The sequence below is a fragment of the Ursus americanus genome, chromosome 26, assembly GCF_024610735.1.
Source record: "Ursus americanus isolate L20-20 chromosome 26, mUrsAme1.1.p, whole genome shotgun sequence".
Classification (NCBI taxonomy): domain Eukaryota; kingdom Metazoa; phylum Chordata; class Mammalia; order Carnivora; family Ursidae; genus Ursus; species Ursus americanus.
Window position 1 is genome coordinate 21236318 of NC_142152.1, and position 17387 is coordinate 21253704.

The window sequence follows — 17387 nt, forward strand, 5'->3', positions numbered from 1 at the left end:
GGGGCACGGGATCAAAGAGAGCTGATGGTGGGGATTTCCCCTCGGCCCTGAGGTCAGAGGTCACATGGAAGTCCAGGTCAAGGTCCGGGCATTCCTGCCTCCCCTGCACACCACAGGTGCACCCACTCTGAGGTCACCACCGGCCTTGATGTTCTTAAATGTGAGAGTGGCTGGTTAGCCTCACTTCCGACACCTAGAAAAGACTTCCCGGAGTCTTCTGGTGCATTTACCCTGGCAGCCCCGCCTGGATGTGAAAATAAGCACGGTAGCCTTCACTCCTTGCTTGCCCACATGTTTATCTCACCAAGCCCTTTACGTGCTTTCTGTCCCTGTATCACACAACTTTAGAAGAGGGGAATGTGCTGTGGCCATTTTACAGATGAGGAAATGGGCCCAGAGAAGTTCGGTGACTTGCCCGAGGTAGTGTCTGCCTCTGTCTATACCGGGCACACTCCTGTGTTAGAACTCCAGATTTATGCTAGCCATTGGCTGTGTCCTTGTCCTATGAGAGCCCACCTCCAGATCTGTCCTGCTTCATGCTGGTGGTGGGGTGTGTGTGTGTGTGTGTGTGTACACACCACAGATGCCCCTCCCTGCTCCCGGAGCTCTCCTAGACTGCCCTCCAGAGACCACGGGAATTCTGATGAATTAATCTCATCACTTTATCGAGGAGGCACTTAGAGAAATTACAAGGCAAGGCCACCAGCCTGGCTTTGCTGGCAGCCGGCCGCTGGGGCCATAAAACAAATTGAAAGGAACAAAAATAAATAAATAAAATTAGAATTCTGTCTCTCCCTCTCTGTCTACAGACACACACACACACACACACACACACACACACACACACACACACGGGGTCAAGAACATTGCTCAGGTTCTTGTTGTTAAGGCCCCGTCCTCTTGTCCTGGCAGAGAACCGGTGCCAAATCGACAGACATTTATTGACCCCCTGCTCGAGCAACAACCCTGCAAAACCTGGGACCCATCCTCCTTCAAGGGATGACAGGCTGGCTGTGCAGCCGAGAGCAGCGGAGGTGAAGAGCCAGCAGCACGCAGGTGGCCTCCCAAGGCAGCGTGAGTTACGTTGCCAGGTGAAGGCGGGCCGCAACGGGCCCCGCGAGCTCGCTGCACAGTGGTTCAGAGCGAGACTCGAGCCAGACCATCTGGGTTCAAGTCCTCGCGCTGCCTCATCCTGGACTCTGCTCACCTCTCTAAGCTATAAGATGGAGGGAAAAAGGTGTTCACCTCCAGAGCTGTTGGGAAAATGCAAGAGGCCGCGTAGGAAAAGCAGAGCTGTGGCTCCTTCTTGATGAGCCCTTGTCCGTGTGGGTGGGCGCCTGCTGTGTGCAGGGGATGTGGAGTCAGACGGGCGAGAGGGACGTGCCTACTTATGAGGGACCCGGAGGTGTGGGCCAGCCAGGTGAGGTGGTGGAGGGAGCTCACTGGGATTGTTGTGGGCAGCTGGGACCGAGGCCTGGGAGCCTTGGTTGTCACTGAGTTCCAGGAACTGATAATTACGGAGAGCGCCGGAGATGTCGAGGCTGGAGAGAGGGGTGCGGTGGGGAGGGCTGGCACCAAATCCTACAGGGCCTTCCTTCCAAGCCCAGATAGACTTGGAGGAATTCGTTTATATCCGGGTTTTTCTCCTGCTCATCTTTTCAATTTACCGCGCTTATGGGAATATTGAAATTCTTTGCCAAGAAGTCACACAAGCCAGAGTGAGCTAAGACAGGGATAGCATTGGATGAAAGAGGGGAGGGGCCGGAGGAATCTTCATCCCTTCCGCTGCCTGCCCTCTCCCACCCTCCAGCACAGAGGAGGACTTCTGGACTCCCCTCCCCCGCAGGAAGTGGGAGGGAGAAAGGTGGTAGGTGAGTCCCGCTAGAATTCAGAGAGATGGGGAGAGAGATGGAGATGGAGATGGAAGGTGCCCCAGGCAAATGGGCCGACCCCTCACCGGTATGGTAGGAAAGGGGGCTGCGGATACTCACTAAGCTCTTGAGAGCACACACTCACCTTGCAGTGGGGGGCGCGACTGTTTTATTACTTCGGAGCACTTCGTCGGGGGCGGAAGTTGGTTCCTGCTGGCTCTCAGAAAATCCGACAGTAGGTGTTTTCCATAAGCCACATGGGGAGGCTGAGGCACAGGGACGCTGGAGGGCAGCCCCCTCCCTGACTTCCTCCAGACCACCTCCGCTGCTGGGTTGGCAGCAGGGAGGGGCCTGTCTGGTTTCCCCAAGCTTCTCGTGGGGTGCAAGGTGGCACAGGGACTCTGTGGCCTTTAGTAACTCATTTCAGCTCCCTTAGTCTCAACTTCTGGGTCTGTGGGTCTGTGAAATGACGCATCGGTGGGCCCACCTCTGAGCAGGTGCATGGTAAATGTCACTGTTGGAACAATGTGGATGGGGTTGCGGCCGGAGGAGTGGGGGGGCAGGATTCAGAGGCCACGCAGGCCTGAAACTGCCCTTTGGAGCCCTGTCTCAGGGAAGTGACCTTTCCGAGCCTGCTCTGTGTAGGGCAATGTCCTTGCTGGGTGAGATGGCACCCCTGCTTCAAAGGGGTCTCCCTGGGCCTCAGGAAGGGGGTCGGGTGAGCAGCCTTCTGGGCGTCACTTCACCCTGCTCCCTCAGCAGGTGGGCATCCGGATGGGGTGGGGACGGGAGGCTTCCGCTAGTCCATTGTCTTTCTCTGGAAACCACAGGCTCTGGAGGACTCATGGAATTTGCACAGGGGCCGAGAAGACCAAATAAAAACAAAACAGCACTGGGGTCGCTCGCTCTCTTGGCATTTTGCCTTCCAGTTGCCTTTCTGCCCCACTCCTCTGTTCCCCCTTTCCTTCCCATTCTTTTCTCTTCGCATTTATAGCTTCACAGTGCATATTTGTTGAGTAACTGTAGACAGGTGAGAGTACACAGGACAGAGGCTATGTCCTGTATTAGAAAGGCAGGCACGGGGGCGCCTGGGTGGCACAGCGGTTAAGCGTCTGCCTTCGGCTCAGGGCGTGATCCTGGCGTTATGGGATCGAGCCCCACATCAGGCTCTTCCGCTATGAGCCTGCTACTTCCTCTCCCACTCCCCCTGCTTGTGTACCCTCTCTCGCTGGCTGTCTCTATCTCTGTCGAATAAATAAATAAAAAATCTTTAAAAAAAAAAAAAAAGGCAGGCACAGCCTCCCCTGTAAAACGGGGAGTAAAACGGGGACGGGGTCAGTACCTCCTTCATGGGACTGCTATGAGGACTCAGTAGGCGACTCACTCAACCAGCTTTTCTTTCATGGCTTCTGCATGGCAGGGGCTGATCTCGGTGTGGCTGGAGATTGAGTGGTAAACAGCGGGAGCATGGTCAGGTTCATGGTAACCATTGTTAGAATTCATTAAAGGGGCAAGACAATATGATTACAAACACGCTCTGTAGTAATGGTCTGTGGTTATGTAATCACCAGCTCAGAGTTGAATAGTGTTCTGCAATTGTTAAGCCAATTTCATAACCGTGACCTTGCTAACCTTTTATCTTGGAGATACCACAAGGCTTTGCAGATGAGGAAGCCGAGATTCGGTGAGAGGAAAGTGATACCCTCGTGGTGACCGGCCTGGGCCTCTAGTGGAGTATGGAACACAGGCCCTGGGCCCTGTGGGGCGGAGCTTCCGAGAGGTTTTCCCCATGATTGGGGCCCTGGGCTGGAGGGCATAGGGGCTGGTGGTCTGCACCAACATTCAGCACAAGGGGGTATTCCTTGCCTGGGGTAAAATGCCAGCTTAGTGGTGCCTTCAGAGCCTGTGGGTGACCATTCTTCCAGGCTGTGGCTGCCTGGCCCACCCAGACCTCCGGGCCTGGGATCTCTGTATTGAAAGGAGTTGGACAGATTTCGACAAGCGTCTCAGAGCGCCTGCTGTGAGAGCCACTGCCCTCTGGGAACCTCGGGACGAGGGGCAGTGGTAGGTCAGGCCGGGTAATCCCCATCCGGCCTCTGCTTGGCGGTGGGGGCCCTGGACGCCGCCCGCAACCCTGTCTGTGTCTGGTTACAGGGAACATCGAGTACAGCTGCCCGGCCGCCAACGAGTGTGAAATCACAAAACGGAGGCGCAAGTCCTGCCAGGCCTGCCGCTTCACGAAGTGCCTCCAAGTGGGGATGCTGAGGGAAGGTAAGAGGCCCGCACGCCCACGCTGCGCCCTCGCCGAGGCCGGGGGTCTCAGACCCCTGTGTTCCTGTCCCCCAGGGCGGCGCGGACCGTGGACGTCTCTGCCTGCATCCCAGGTGAGGACCTTGCTCCCTGGGGTGCGCCCAACTTTCATCTCTCACACACCCTGCACACAGGTTTACAGCGGCCTCAGAGCCCCACTCCTACGGGAGACACGGGGCGTCCCCGCCACCCCATCCTCGCACTTCCCAGTCTCCTCCTCTCTGCAGCTGAGCCGGCTGGCCTGGAAGCACAGGCCGGGGGTTCTGAGTGTACGACAGGCGGATTCCAAAGACTTACCAGGATGGTAAAAAGAGTATCGAAATAGCGTAGTAATTGTTTTTAAAAACTGATGGCATATCGAGGTGATAATATTCTGGATATATTGGGTTAAACAAAACACATTAGATGTTAATATCACCTGTTTCTTTTTACCTTCGTTACAGTGGCTACTCCCAAATTTAAAATGACATGTGGCTCTCCTTATTTGGACAGCGCTGCTCTGGGGCTTCTCTTCATCACCTTCCCTGTTGATCTGGTCAGATGGATGACCCTGGTTCAGGACCATTTTGGGGGATGGGGTGTGTGTGTGTGTGTGTATTTCTCCCCTGGCCCAGCGTTAGAGGGAGCCAGTGGAGGTTCTTAGCATCAGCTTTTATGGTTCTGGGCCCTGGGATCCTTCCAGAAGTGGGAGGAGGCAGGAGAAGAGGTGTGTGCTGATGATGCCGTGATGGGGAGAGGCTGCGAGAGAAAGGGAAGGGGCAGGCAAGTCTAGAATGTAGTCCCTTATTGAGAGGGGGCTTCTGGAAGCCCAGCCTTTGAGGGCCCCAGGGCACTCCTCCCATTGTCCTCTCCTTGCATCCCCCGGGGAAGAAGGCAGGAATTTCAGGAAGCTTTGCTGGTAGGACAACCTGGACCTTGTGGAAATCAGAGACCCCCTCCCCCAGTTTCTATCTCAGACACCCCCCTTCAGCTCAGCCCCGCGTGCGTACCTCTAAAACAGAAGCTCCAGAAGCAGTTCCTCAACTACCCCCATATCCACGTAGCACGTTGGCCTTTCAACTGCATTTCTCATTAGCCGCTTCATTTAACGCCCTTGAGATGGTGAAGCCACTCAGCTGTTAGAAACCCGCCAGCTGCTTCACTGGGGGGTCAGCTGAAGAACAGTCCTCTTTCTAGATTAAAAATGGGCTGTTGTAGACCTGCCGCAAGAGTGTGGGTTTTGATTCTACACAATTTTGGTCTTACCCTGCTGTAGGGCGTGACCCAAGCTAGTGGCTGAACTGGGGCCCTGACTCCGAGGTCTTTCTGCTTCTCCAGAGCATCCTGGCGTTCACAGAGGAGGAAACTGAGGCATAAAGGCCCTCGGCAGGCCTCTTGACTTCCTCCTCCGTGTGCTGCTGGAAACCAACCTAAGGGTGTCTAGGTCTTAAGAGAGGCTCCTCGCTCCTAAGTCCTGAGGATGTGGGCTGCCACCTTGTTGTGGGAAGCTGGGTCAGGCTGGGGGTCAGCCACCCAGTGGCCTTTCCTGATTGTAGCCTGTGGCCTCTCTTTGCTTACTTCACAGCATCTGAGGAACTTAGGGCAGAGGGGAGCTGCCGTGCTACCAGTATGCTCCTGAATTTTAAGGATGACAGAACTGAGTCCCGCAGAGAGGTTGGGGCTTGAGGTCTCTCGGAGCCGGGATCTTCTGCATGATGCTCTGTGCTGTGTGTGCCCCAACCCCAGGCCACCCCGTCCTCAGCGCAGGATTGTGAGCTGGAGAGCAGGGGAGGGAGAGGGAGAGGTGAAAAAGGGAGGCCCGCCACTTGCAATCCCTGACATTTTCTAAGGACGGTGTCTGAGGAAGACTTTCCTCAGGGACCACCCCGTACTGGGAAGACAGTGGGAGTGCCTCCTAGTGGCCCCCAGAGCAGGGGAATGACGAGCGGGACCACTGATGGCAGGGAAGTGTGTGGCCAAGCGCACACTGGTGACAAAGACAGCTCAGGTACCTGGCGGGCCGCTTCAGAGAAGCGAAGCAGATACTGTGTGTCCCAGGACTACGGTGTGGGGTGCTGGGGGCACGTGGGCTGAGAGGAGCTCTGTCTCGGGGAAGGCGTGCACAGTGAGCCCCAACCTTGGCCTCCCTCTGCTCTGATGGCCCTGTGATTGGCCCAGGAAAGGGTGCAGGAGGGCCTCTCTCTAGGGTGGCAGCCAGGGGCACCTGCGACTGTTGGAGGAGTGGGGCAGGTGTGCTGAGGTAAACTGCCTGGCCCCACCTGGAGAGGCCCTTTCTGGAGGAGGAGGGGCAGTCACCAGAACTCTCCGCGTCCCCAGGCTGCCCGAGTGCTGGCAGTTCCAAATCCAGAGGGGGCAGGATGACACAAAGGCACCCGAGTGTGGACAAAGCCCAGTGCCTCCGTTTAGTTGTGTCCCCCCGCAGTGCTGAGCCTTGGCGGGATCCTGCGATCAGAAGCTCCACGGGGACCAGCCCCCTCAGGAGGAGCTTGCCTCATTGAGGAGCCTGGGTCCCTGCCAGGCAGGGGCTCTTGGCAGCTGCCCTGGCTCCTGCTTTTGTTTGGTTGTCCCCCCACCACTTCGTGAGCAGGAGCCCAGGCCCCTGGGACAGGCGCGGGCTCCCTGCCTCCCTCTGCCTTCCCTCACACTGACCTGACTCCGAAAGACAGACCCCAGCCTTCCCGGGAGCTGCTGCTCCTTCCTAAGCCTCCATAGTGGGCCTCGAGTGGAGGAACCGGGGCCTGGCGTCCTGGTTCCCGTGTCGGGGTGCGGGGGTGGTGGGAGGCTGGGGAAAGGATGCGAATGCCAGCTCCCCTTCCTCCCCATCCCAGCTATACATCTGAAGGCTGGTTCCTACCTTCTGCCCAGAAGCTCTGGAAGTCTCTTAGAGTTTTTCTTTTCTTTAGTAAAACACCCTGAGACACTGCTTCATGATTTGGGGGGCCCAGCAGCCACGGGGGGTGGGGGGAGATGTCTGGTCATGTGGCTTCCTTTGGCTCAGCCTCTGCTTTGAGGCTGCTCTCGGCTCTGGAGTCATCTACTGAACAGTGTAGGCAATGCCCAGAGGTCTGTCTCACTTTAAGCAAATCCAGTGTGTGAAAGTCTGTATTTCCAGAGGAAAAAAAAAAGTGATTTTTCTCTTCATAAAACATTGAATACAAAATCCACACAAGGTTGGGCATTGGAGCCTCTGCCCTCCTCCTGGCTCTGAGGGGATCCCGCGCGTGTGTGATCTCTCACACTCCTGGGCCTCCATGTCTTCCCCTTAGAGCAGCCATGTTGAATCCTGCTCTCCAGCAGCAGGTCAAGGTGGGGCCCTGGTGGAATGGCTCCTGGGTGAAATCCACTGTGGGCCTGCTTTACGATGTCCGCTCTCTGGGCACGTTATTCTAGTATTGGATTCAATGGCAGTCTCGTTTGCACTGAGCTAGCAGCCCTCCCGGTGTCAGGCAGGGCATCCTGGATGCCCTGATTTTCCTCCTGGCTTCCCTGGTGGGAATCTCAGAGGTGGTCACCATCTTGGGCTGGCCCCCTGTCTGGGGTCGAAAGTCAGGAGGAGTGTCTCCCTTGGGACCACCCTGGAGAAGCTCTCCCCTGGGAGGCGGGCTCCCAGGCCTGGCTAGGGTGTGGCCTGACAGCCTCTGCGGAAGAGCCTGGAAAACCATTTGCTGCCTTTCTCAGGGGGCCCCCACACTTCAGTGAAGCTCTGGGCTTTCAGCAGCTCTCGCTCGAAGGCTTGTCCAGTGAGCTTCACCTTCTCCTCACCTCACTTCACCTGCCTCAGGCCAGCAGCCTCCCTGTCCCGCTCCCTCTCCTCCTCCCCTGGGCCCCTGCCCGCCTTTCCCCCAAGTGTTTTCTAAAAGATATTTGATTTCAGTGAAAGCTGGGCTGACATCCATGCAATATGCTCTCCCTGTCTTTGTGCTCGTTGGGCGGGCGGAGGGCTCCTACGGGGATTCTGGGTAATTGGGTTAGTGGCCAGCTCATGTCAGGAAATTAAAAGGAGGCTCCGATCAGGTTCCCGCTGCATGGGATTTAATGGCTTTGTATTTATAGAGTATTCTGCCTCTAGCCCCTGCCAGGAATACCACTTTGCTGGCCCTGTGAATGAAGAAAGAGGATGAGAGATGACTTGCCTTTAAAAATTCTTTTTTCTTTTCCAAAATACATGAGTGTTCTGAAACAGACCAGCTCTCTGGCACTTCAGAGAATAGTTTTGAACTAAAGCCCAAGAACGCTGATGTGTATTTGTATCCCCTCCCCCCCAACCACTTTCCATCTTACACGCATGTGCAGCGATGCACACACATGCCCGCGTGCACATACACACTCAAGTCTGACAGCTCACGAGATCTTCCCACATGGCCTGCAGCCTCTGGGCCGCTCAGGCGCCATGACCCGATGACCTTTGGTTGGGGAGATGTTAACTGAATGAAGCCGTAGGGGATGATCTTGTCTGTGCCGAATCCCTATTACCGTTCATGCAGGACTTCTGGTGTGCCAGAGCATGAACTAACAGGTTCGGCGGTCATAGAGATCCGGCGAGACCCCAGTGTGACCACTACTCAGCTCCTCGGGTGCTTTACTTAAACCTCCGTGAGCCTTCCTTTTCCTCCTCTGTAAAATGGGAATCCTAATCGTAGTCCTTTTCATCTTGCTCCGGACTCTTCAGGGAAAGCCCCGGAGTTGTATCACAAAGTAGGATGTCAGTCATTGATTGGAGATAGACATTCTTCGTCATGTTATGTAATTGATTTTCTTCTGTGATCCAGGAGGAAGTTTTGAATCTCCCATAGCCTCTCCCTCCCCCCCATCCTTGGCCAATGACCTTGCTTTACATTTTCTTGAAAAAATACAGTCAGGTCGGGAAGTTTCTTACCCACCTGCAGTTGAATCCACAGACCTACCTGTGTGTTTCCTGTCTTCAGCCCTGTTAGAGATATCTCTGCTCCAGTCAAAGCCGGTCTCCCTGCCTGTGCTTTGACCTCGCTCTTCATCAAGGACTTCAGTCCTGTCGTAGCATGTCCGGCGTCACCAAACTCTTCCTCACCGCTGGTCATTTTCATCAGCACACAAACATACTTTTATTCTCCCCTTATAAAAACAACATTAAAATTAAAAAAAAAAAACCCACAACTGTATTTTGACCCTTCACCTTCATCCAGCTACTGTTACCTCACCCTGCTCCCCTTTCCAACAAAACTTGCCCAAAGAGTCGATAGCATTTACTGTATCACCGTCTTTCAGGCAGCCAGAAGGAAGCGTAGCCTAGCCAGATCATTGGAAGGATGGGACCCAGAAGTGGCACGTGTTCCTTCCACTCATAGCCCATTGGTGGAACCTGGTCATATGGCCACACCTCTACAAGGAAGTCTGGGAATTGTAGTCTTCAGCTGGTTGGGATGCCATGTGTCCAGCTAAAACTCTTGTTGGTATGGAAAAGGGGAATAATGTATTTAGTGGGCAAGCACTGTTATATGTCAAAAATACATGTAAAGTATGAAGAATACTGATAACTTCCATCCAATGGAAGAAAAAAACATTACACTCACTTTTCAGGTTCCCTTGTGCCCTTCCCCATTTTCATTACTGTCAGAGCTAACTTACCCTGGTTTTGCCCTGTTTTTCCTTTGTTTTTTAAAATAGTTTTATCAAGTTTATATCTCTATGGGTATTTGGGGGGGGTGTTTGTTTTAAATGAAATTATACTATACATATTCTGCAGCTCAGTTATTTTAGATGGTATTTCTGAGCTGAGCGCTCTTGCTGCCTGGTGCTGTAATTCATTCATTTTCATTGCTAGCAGGAGGCAGCCAGAGAATAAATATCTTAGGCTTCGTGAGCTGGAAGGCCTGTGTGCAGCTACGTAACTCCACCGATGTTCAGGGCGAAAGCAGCCACAGACGCTGTAGAAATGAACAGAGCTGTGTTCTGATGAACAGGCAGAGCGCTGGGTTTAGCCCAAAGATCTTAGTGTGCGGACTCCTGCACTGGAGTATGGTGGATGAGTTCAGGGGAGTTTGTGTCTCCTTTCCGCTGCTGAGGAAGCAGTGTCTCACGTGCGCTGGTGTCCCAGTGCTGGTGCGTAACGGGTTCCAGGCCTGGGGGTGCCGGGTATGTGCATCTTCAGCTTTATCAGATGATAAATTGTTTTCGATTTGGTTGTACTGACTTATTACTTGTGTTTAGACGTTCTGATTGCTCCATATCCACACCAACACTTTTAACTTTCGCCAGTGTGCTGTGTCAGGTGGTGTCTTATTATCGCTTTAATGTGTATTCTCTCCACTGTGGGATAAGCATATTTCATATGCGTACTAGCCACTTGGGATTCCTTTTCTGTGATGTGCTTGTCTGAGCCTTTTCCCTGTTTTTCTGCTGTGTTTTTTTACTCTGGTCTTCAGGACCCTGCGTGATCTAGCCCTTCCTGCCTTTTCAGTGTCATCTGGTCCCGTTGCTCTCCTGGCCCCTCACTCCTGCTCACTCTGCTCCAGCCTCCCTGCTTTCCTTCTGATCCTCGAGCATGACACCCACCCACCCTAGGAGCCTTGGGCTGTTCCCCCTGCCTCCAATGCTCTCCCCATGGCTGGCTCCTCGTCCTTGCCCCCTGACTTAAATGTTGTCTCAGAGAGGCCTCTTTTCCACTTCCTTCCCTATCATAGCCTTTTGTTTACTTCCTCGTTGAACTTCAACTTGAAACTGTCGACTCATCTGTTTGCATGCTTGTTTACTGAGACAGCCTCTAATCCAGTCGTTACTGACTTAGAGATTCATGATTCCTTTGACGATCCAATGGAAATCGTGCCATAACACATGGAAGTCCTTGCACATAAAATTTTGCAGACAATTTTAGGAGCTTCACAGAACCCCTGAAGCCCACCTAAGAGGTTCCTGAATTCAGATTGAGACCTATGATTATAGAACCAGAGTTTTAGAGATAGAAAGAACCTGAGAAATAATTCAGGCTCCTGGATAGCAAGTTGCCTTTAGTTGCACTGTCAGGTGTAGGGCGGGGAGTGGCTGCCTAGACACAGGATCCAAAGGCTTACGCACTTTTGGGATCGGTAGGCAAGAGTGCTGTGAGCGATTAGCAATGTCTGCCACAGACTAGGACAGGGAAGGCAGTGGCACAGCTGACAGCTATTGGCCTTGCCTGAAAGGGTGAGTTTAATTTGCCCGAGGCCACACTGTTAGTAAACAACAGAGCGGAGTGGGGAGTGGTGCTCCTCTCCTTTTAAGAAGCCGGTTCCGCAAAGAACTTCTCAAACTCAATACACAAGAAACAAATAAACAAATCATAAAATGGCAGAAGATATGAACAGACACTTTTCCAATGAAGACATACAAATGGCTAACAGACACATGAAAAAATGTTCAAAATCATTAGCCATCAGGGAAATTCAAATCAAAACCACGCTGAGATACCACCTTACGCCAGTTAGAATGGCAAAAATTGACAAGGCAGGAAGCAACAAATGTTGGAGAGGATGTGGAGAAAGGGGATCCCTCCTACATTGTTGGTGGGAGTGCAAGTTGGTACAGCCACTCTGGAAAACAGTGTGGAGGTCCCTTAAAAAGTTAAAAATTGAGCTACCCTATGACCCAGCCATTGCACTACTGGGTGTTTACCCCAAAGATACAGACGTAGTGAAGAGAAGGGCCATATGCACCCCAATGTTCATAGCAGCATTGTCCACAATACCTAAATCGTGGAAGGAGCCGAGATGCCCTTCAACAGATGACTGGATTAAGAAGTTGTGGTCCATATATACAATGGAATATTACTCAGCTATCAGAAAGAACGAGTTCTCAACATTTGCTGCAACATGGACGGCACTGGAGGAGATAATGCTGAGTGAAATAAGTCAAGCAGAGAAAGACAATTATCATATGGTTTCTCTCATCTATGGAACATAAGAACTAGGAAGATCCGTAGGAGAAGAAAGGGATAAAGAAAGGGGGGTAATCAGAAGGGGGAATGAAGCATGAGAGACTATGGACTCTGAGAAACAAACTGAGGGCTTCAGAGAGGAGGGGGGTGGGGGAATGGGATAGGCTGGTGATGGGTAGTAAGGAGGGCACGTATTGCATGGCGCACTGGGTGTTATACGCAACTAATGAATCATCGAGCCTTACATCGGAAACCGGGGATGTACTGTATGGTGACTAACATAATATAAAAAATATGATTATAATAAATAAAAAAAGAAGAAGCTGCTTCCAGCTCAGTGTAGATAGCTTGGCCAGTAGCAAAGACTATAGCGTTTCCTCAAAGGGGAGAAAAGAGGAAGGGAAAGGAAGGGGAGACTGGGTCTAAATAGCTTCACTCTATTGCGTGCACAGTGTTGGAGACTTTTTGGCAGCTGGAATCCAGGGACAACCCAAGCTTGCTGAAATGCCCTTGGGCCTATGATGGCCTGAGTGAAACAGTCCAGAGAAGAGAGCAGCTGGAGGATAATTTAATAGACAAGGGGCCAGGGGCACATCATTCAGGACCATTGTATCCATCCAGGAGCCATTGCCATAAGCCCTGGGATATTAGGTAGCATGTGGGTTATCTGCCCTTCGAGGCTCCCTTGACTTCTAGTGAGTCAGGCATGAGACCCTCTCTTCACCATTATGATACGGCACCAGGGTAAGAGGCAGCCCCAAATAGCCATCCTGTCTGAGGCAGCAGGCGAGCTCCCCTGTCACCCAGAACCCCCTGCGGGACAGGTAGTTAAAGGAAGCCGCGCATGTGCAGGGGGTTTAGATGAGTGCTGAGGGCGTTCTGCTGTGCTGGGCACCCATCAGCATGCCCCCATGCCCCACAGCCTCTGGGTACCCACATCACCTTCTGGGTGGTTTGCCCTTTCTAGAGATGAGTCAGCTGTAATTTGGTAGAACTTACAGGCAGACTCAATCCCTAAGTCCTTAAGGAAAAACACTGGTCAGATAATGTACTAAATGAAACAGGTTTAGTACAGTGCTCCCCACACCTGGCCAGTTACCAGAATCATTGGAGGAACACTGAAAAATAATCCATTCCTGGACGTCACCCCAGACCTACTGCCTCAGAACCTCCAAGGGGTAAGTAAGTAAGTTCAGAAGCTTTCCATAGCATCCCAGTGATCCCACAGACTGGTGGTCTCGAGTTCAAAGCCAAGGAGATAGGACTTAGAGGTCAAAGTTCAGATCCTCCCTCTGATACTTCCTGGCTGTGTGCCCCTGAGCAAGTTACCAGCCCTTTCTGAGCCCAGTTTTCACATGAGAATAATAACAATTGTGAATTCTCCTTCCCTCAGTATTGTTACATGGAATTAATGAGATACGGAAATAGCTTTGTAAACCGTGAAACATCGCGCAGACGTGAACTTGCTTACATCATTCATAAACCAAGGACATTGAATGGGGTTGGGGGCAGGGTGGGAGGTGGGATTTGTGAGTCAGGCGAAGAGGAGGCCCGGGGGAGGACGCAGGCTCAGAGGCCTTTTGCTCTCCAGCCTGGTCTGAGCGTTTCCTGTGGGGAGAGAAATGTGACCGGAGCAGCGCCTGGGCCAGGCTCTGGGCCAGGTGCAGGACCACGCTCCGCCGAGCCCTCGCTGGTTATTTTTAGTGCCTGGGTAGAAAAGAAAGAAACTTGAACTGCCCCCTGGCTGCTGTGCCCCTGCACACTTGGCTATTTTTACTTCCGAAAGCCTGGGATCTTGTCCAGCTTACGGAGGGAAAAGGAGAAGAAAGGAGGGAGGTGGGGGGAAGCAGGCATTATTTTACTTCCATTAAGAAAAAAGTCAGAAGCCTGATCTTACCAAGTCAGCAAGTGGACATCTGATCCAGGGCGTGGCAGCTGTCACCTCTGGACAGGGGCGGACCTGCAGGGGGTCGGAGAGGGCAGCAGATGGGCGTGGACGGGATCGCGAGGTTGATCCTGGCACCCCTCCTTCCAAGGATTTTCTGCCCCAGAGTGGCCCTGCAGCTGCTGGAATGTTTCCTGTGCCCTGAGTTGGGAAGTGAGATGGGGCACTGTGGGTGGAGGGGCACCAGCCCCGGGAGGAGGCTGGTGGGGGCTGGGGCCATACAGCTGCCACCAAGGCAGAGCCTCTGTCCTGGGTGGGGGGCAGCGCTCCGCTCTGTGGGTGTGTTCCAGAGAGAAGCCGTGTTGGGAGCTGTGCGCTCCTGGGCACAGTACTCAACCTCTCTGAACCTTACTTCCTTAAGTTCCCCCCTCCCATGTATCTGACTTGTGTGGTTGTAACTAAGAGGGTGTGTTCCTCTCTCTTCCCAAGAAGGAGGCTGTCAGTTCCTGCCAGACTCTACCACCTTCCATAGGCAGATGAAAGGAAAGAAATGACTATTAAGCGCCTACTGTGTACCAAGCACTTGACTGCTTTCACACATTTCATTATCTAATTCCACGAACCTGAGAAAGGTGAAGTATTTTAATTGTGACAAAACATATGTAACAAAGTCAGTCATTGGAAGACCATCTTTCAGTGTACAGTTAATTCAGTGGCGCTGAGCACACTGACTGATTCCAGCTCCCAGACGTTTTCATCATCCCCGTCAGAAACCCCGTACTCACGGAAGAGTGGCCCCCGTTCTCCTCGCCCCCCTACCCCCGGTCACCTGCCATCTACCCTCTGTCTACTCCAGGTATTTCTTGTAAGTGGAGTCATACAACATCTGTCTTTGTGTCTGGCTTCTTGCACTGAGCGTCACGTCTTCGGGTGGTCCGGGCCGTAGCAGGTCAGAACGGCACCCCTTTCAGGGCTGGATAGTATCCATTGTGTGGCTACAGCTCATTTTGTTTACGGTCATCTGCCAACAGCTGGTTGGGTTGCTTCCGCCTTTTGACTCTTGTTGTGAGTATTACTGCCGTGAACACTGAGATGCAGATAGCCGCTGGGGTTCCTGATCTCAGTTCTGTAGGGGATGTACCTAGGAATGAAATCGCGGGGCCATATGATACTTACGATACGGACAATAAGCCTCTTCTACTTCTTGAGGAATTGCCAAGTTGCTTTCTATAACAGCTGCACCGTTTTCTGTTTCCACAAGCAGCTAACGGTCTTCTTAAGTTTTTTATTTTTGACGTAAGTGGAGATTCACATGTAGTCGTGAGAAATAATACACGGAGATCCCATGTGCACTTTACCCAGTTTCTCCCTATGGTGGCATCTTGCAAAACCGCAGTGCTGTCTCACAGCCAGGATGTTGATAGTGAGACAGTCAAAACAGACAACAGGATTTTTAACAATATTAACTGACACTTGCTAATCACTTACTAGGTGCCAGTCACAGTATTTCAGGTGCTTTACACATACTAACCCATTCAGTCCTCACGACAGTCCTATGAAGTACATCCTAGTATTTTCATACAGGTGCAGAAATCGAGGCACAGAAAGGTGAGGAAACTTGCTCAAGGTCACGCGGGTGCTAAGAGGTAGAGTCAGGGATTACATCCAGGTCTGACCCCGAGGCTAGCGCTTCTCTCTTCTGCTTTGGAGGCCCAGATCTCTGGGTGTCCACACAGTTGCTACCCTCAGAACAAACATAGTCACCAGGCAAGCCCAGCAGGCCAGAGCCAGGAGGGCCCTGGGTCTTTGCTCTCTAGGCCTTGTGAGGGAGCATCTCAGCATGGACTTCTTCCTGTTCACACTCCCTCCCCCCCTGTTCCTCGCAAGGGTGACCAAGCACATCTCACCTCTCCACTGTCTTGGTCAGCACTGGGAAGGAACAGATGTTCCCTCGCAGGGTCACCGAAGAGGATTTACTGAAGGAACTATTTACAGAGGGGTGGGCGGGCTGGAGGAAACCAGTCAGAACTGGTGATAGACCCAGGACTAGCAACAGTGAGGAGCCTTGAACGACGCCAGCCTGAAGAGACCTGGCGGGAATTGCCCCAGCAAGCGGGTGAGAACTGTAGCCGTTCTCAGAGGTCGAAGTCAGACTGCCTTCCTGCATGTGTGGTCTCAGTGAGTTACTCACCCTCTCTTAGCCTCAATTTCTCCATCCATAAAATGGGCTAATAGAATCTCCCTCATAGGGTTGTTGCAATCCCGAAGTGAAGTAACATACATACAATTCTTAGAGCAGAGGCTAGCAGCGAGTAACAACTGGTCAGGAGACGCAAACCTCTCCTTATACTCATGTCTACAAGCTACAGAGCTGTACCATGTTGGTCCAGGTGGACGGCTCCCTATCCAGTCCTGGGCTCAACTGCAGGACTCAGTCTGCATAGGAATGTGGATTCCAGTGATTATCGGTCTTTGTGTGTTCTTAGCAAATGTATGAATACTTAAATTTTGGCCTGCACATGTTCGGGGATTAACAGTGTTGCACGGTGGTTAAAACAAAGGATATGTATTTATTACGGTACTTAGAGTTCTGGAACGCTTTGCATGTATTATTAATGCTTTTTAAATCCAGAAAATATCCATGAGATGATACAATCTAATAATCCCAGACAGTAATTATAAGTTAAGTAGTATTTTAATATGCTCCCTGAGCCTGCTTTTTAGATATTTTTCTAAAACTATAACAACACAAACAGTAAGGGAACTCTCATTTCAAGTTCAAGTTGCCTTCTCTTTTCCCCCCCACCACTGGGTGTTTGTAAGACTTCAGCATCCTAATTTAGAAAGTAATTGCCCAGTTTATCAGTGAAAATTGCTTTCTGCTGCAAGTTACAGAGAACTTGACTGCTAGTGGCTTAGGCGTCGATAAATGAGATTGATTTCCCCACCTATAAGGACTCTGGAGATCGGAGATTGCTGGCATTTTACAGGCTTCTCAGCCGTAGCATTAAGGATTGGGGCTCTTCTTGTCATTCTTTGGTGTTCTTTGGGGTCCTCGCTTGGCTGCCTCATGGTTGCAACATGGTTGCCATAGCTCTGACGTGTCACCTTCCAGGTCTGGGCAGGAGAAAGGCAGAGCTGCACCATGGATGTCTGTCCCTTGCATCAGAGAAGCAAAACCATTCCCAGAAGCCCCCCAACATGGACTTCCCATTATAGTCCATTGGCCAGAACCAGATCAGGACCAGCACTTGCTCACAGGGAAACTGGGAAAGTGGGGAGAGACCAGGATTGGTAGGACTGGCTGGGACACGTTGCCGCTATGAATAAAATCCAGGTTCCCTTAGCATGAAAGGAGAGGGAATGGAAAGATGATTGAGAGACCACTAATAATGTCTGCCAGACCCAACCATTAGGATTTGGTAATTCATTT

At 52.1% G+C, this 17387-nt stretch overlaps 1 protein-coding gene across 2 annotated transcripts in view; it reads left to right on the plus strand.

Moving 5' to 3' along the window:
- The window catches only part of ESRRB (estrogen related receptor beta), a 169120-nt gene that overhangs the window by 128419 nt on the left and 23314 nt on the right, over nt 1-17387 (plus strand). For both annotated transcript variants that reach the window (XM_045807757.2, XM_045807756.2), the window contains exon 3: nt 4026-4142. In XM_045807757.2, the coding sequence (XP_045663713.2) occupies nt 4026-4142 (117 nt within the window). The remainder of the gene's footprint in view (nt 1-4025; nt 4143-17387) is intronic.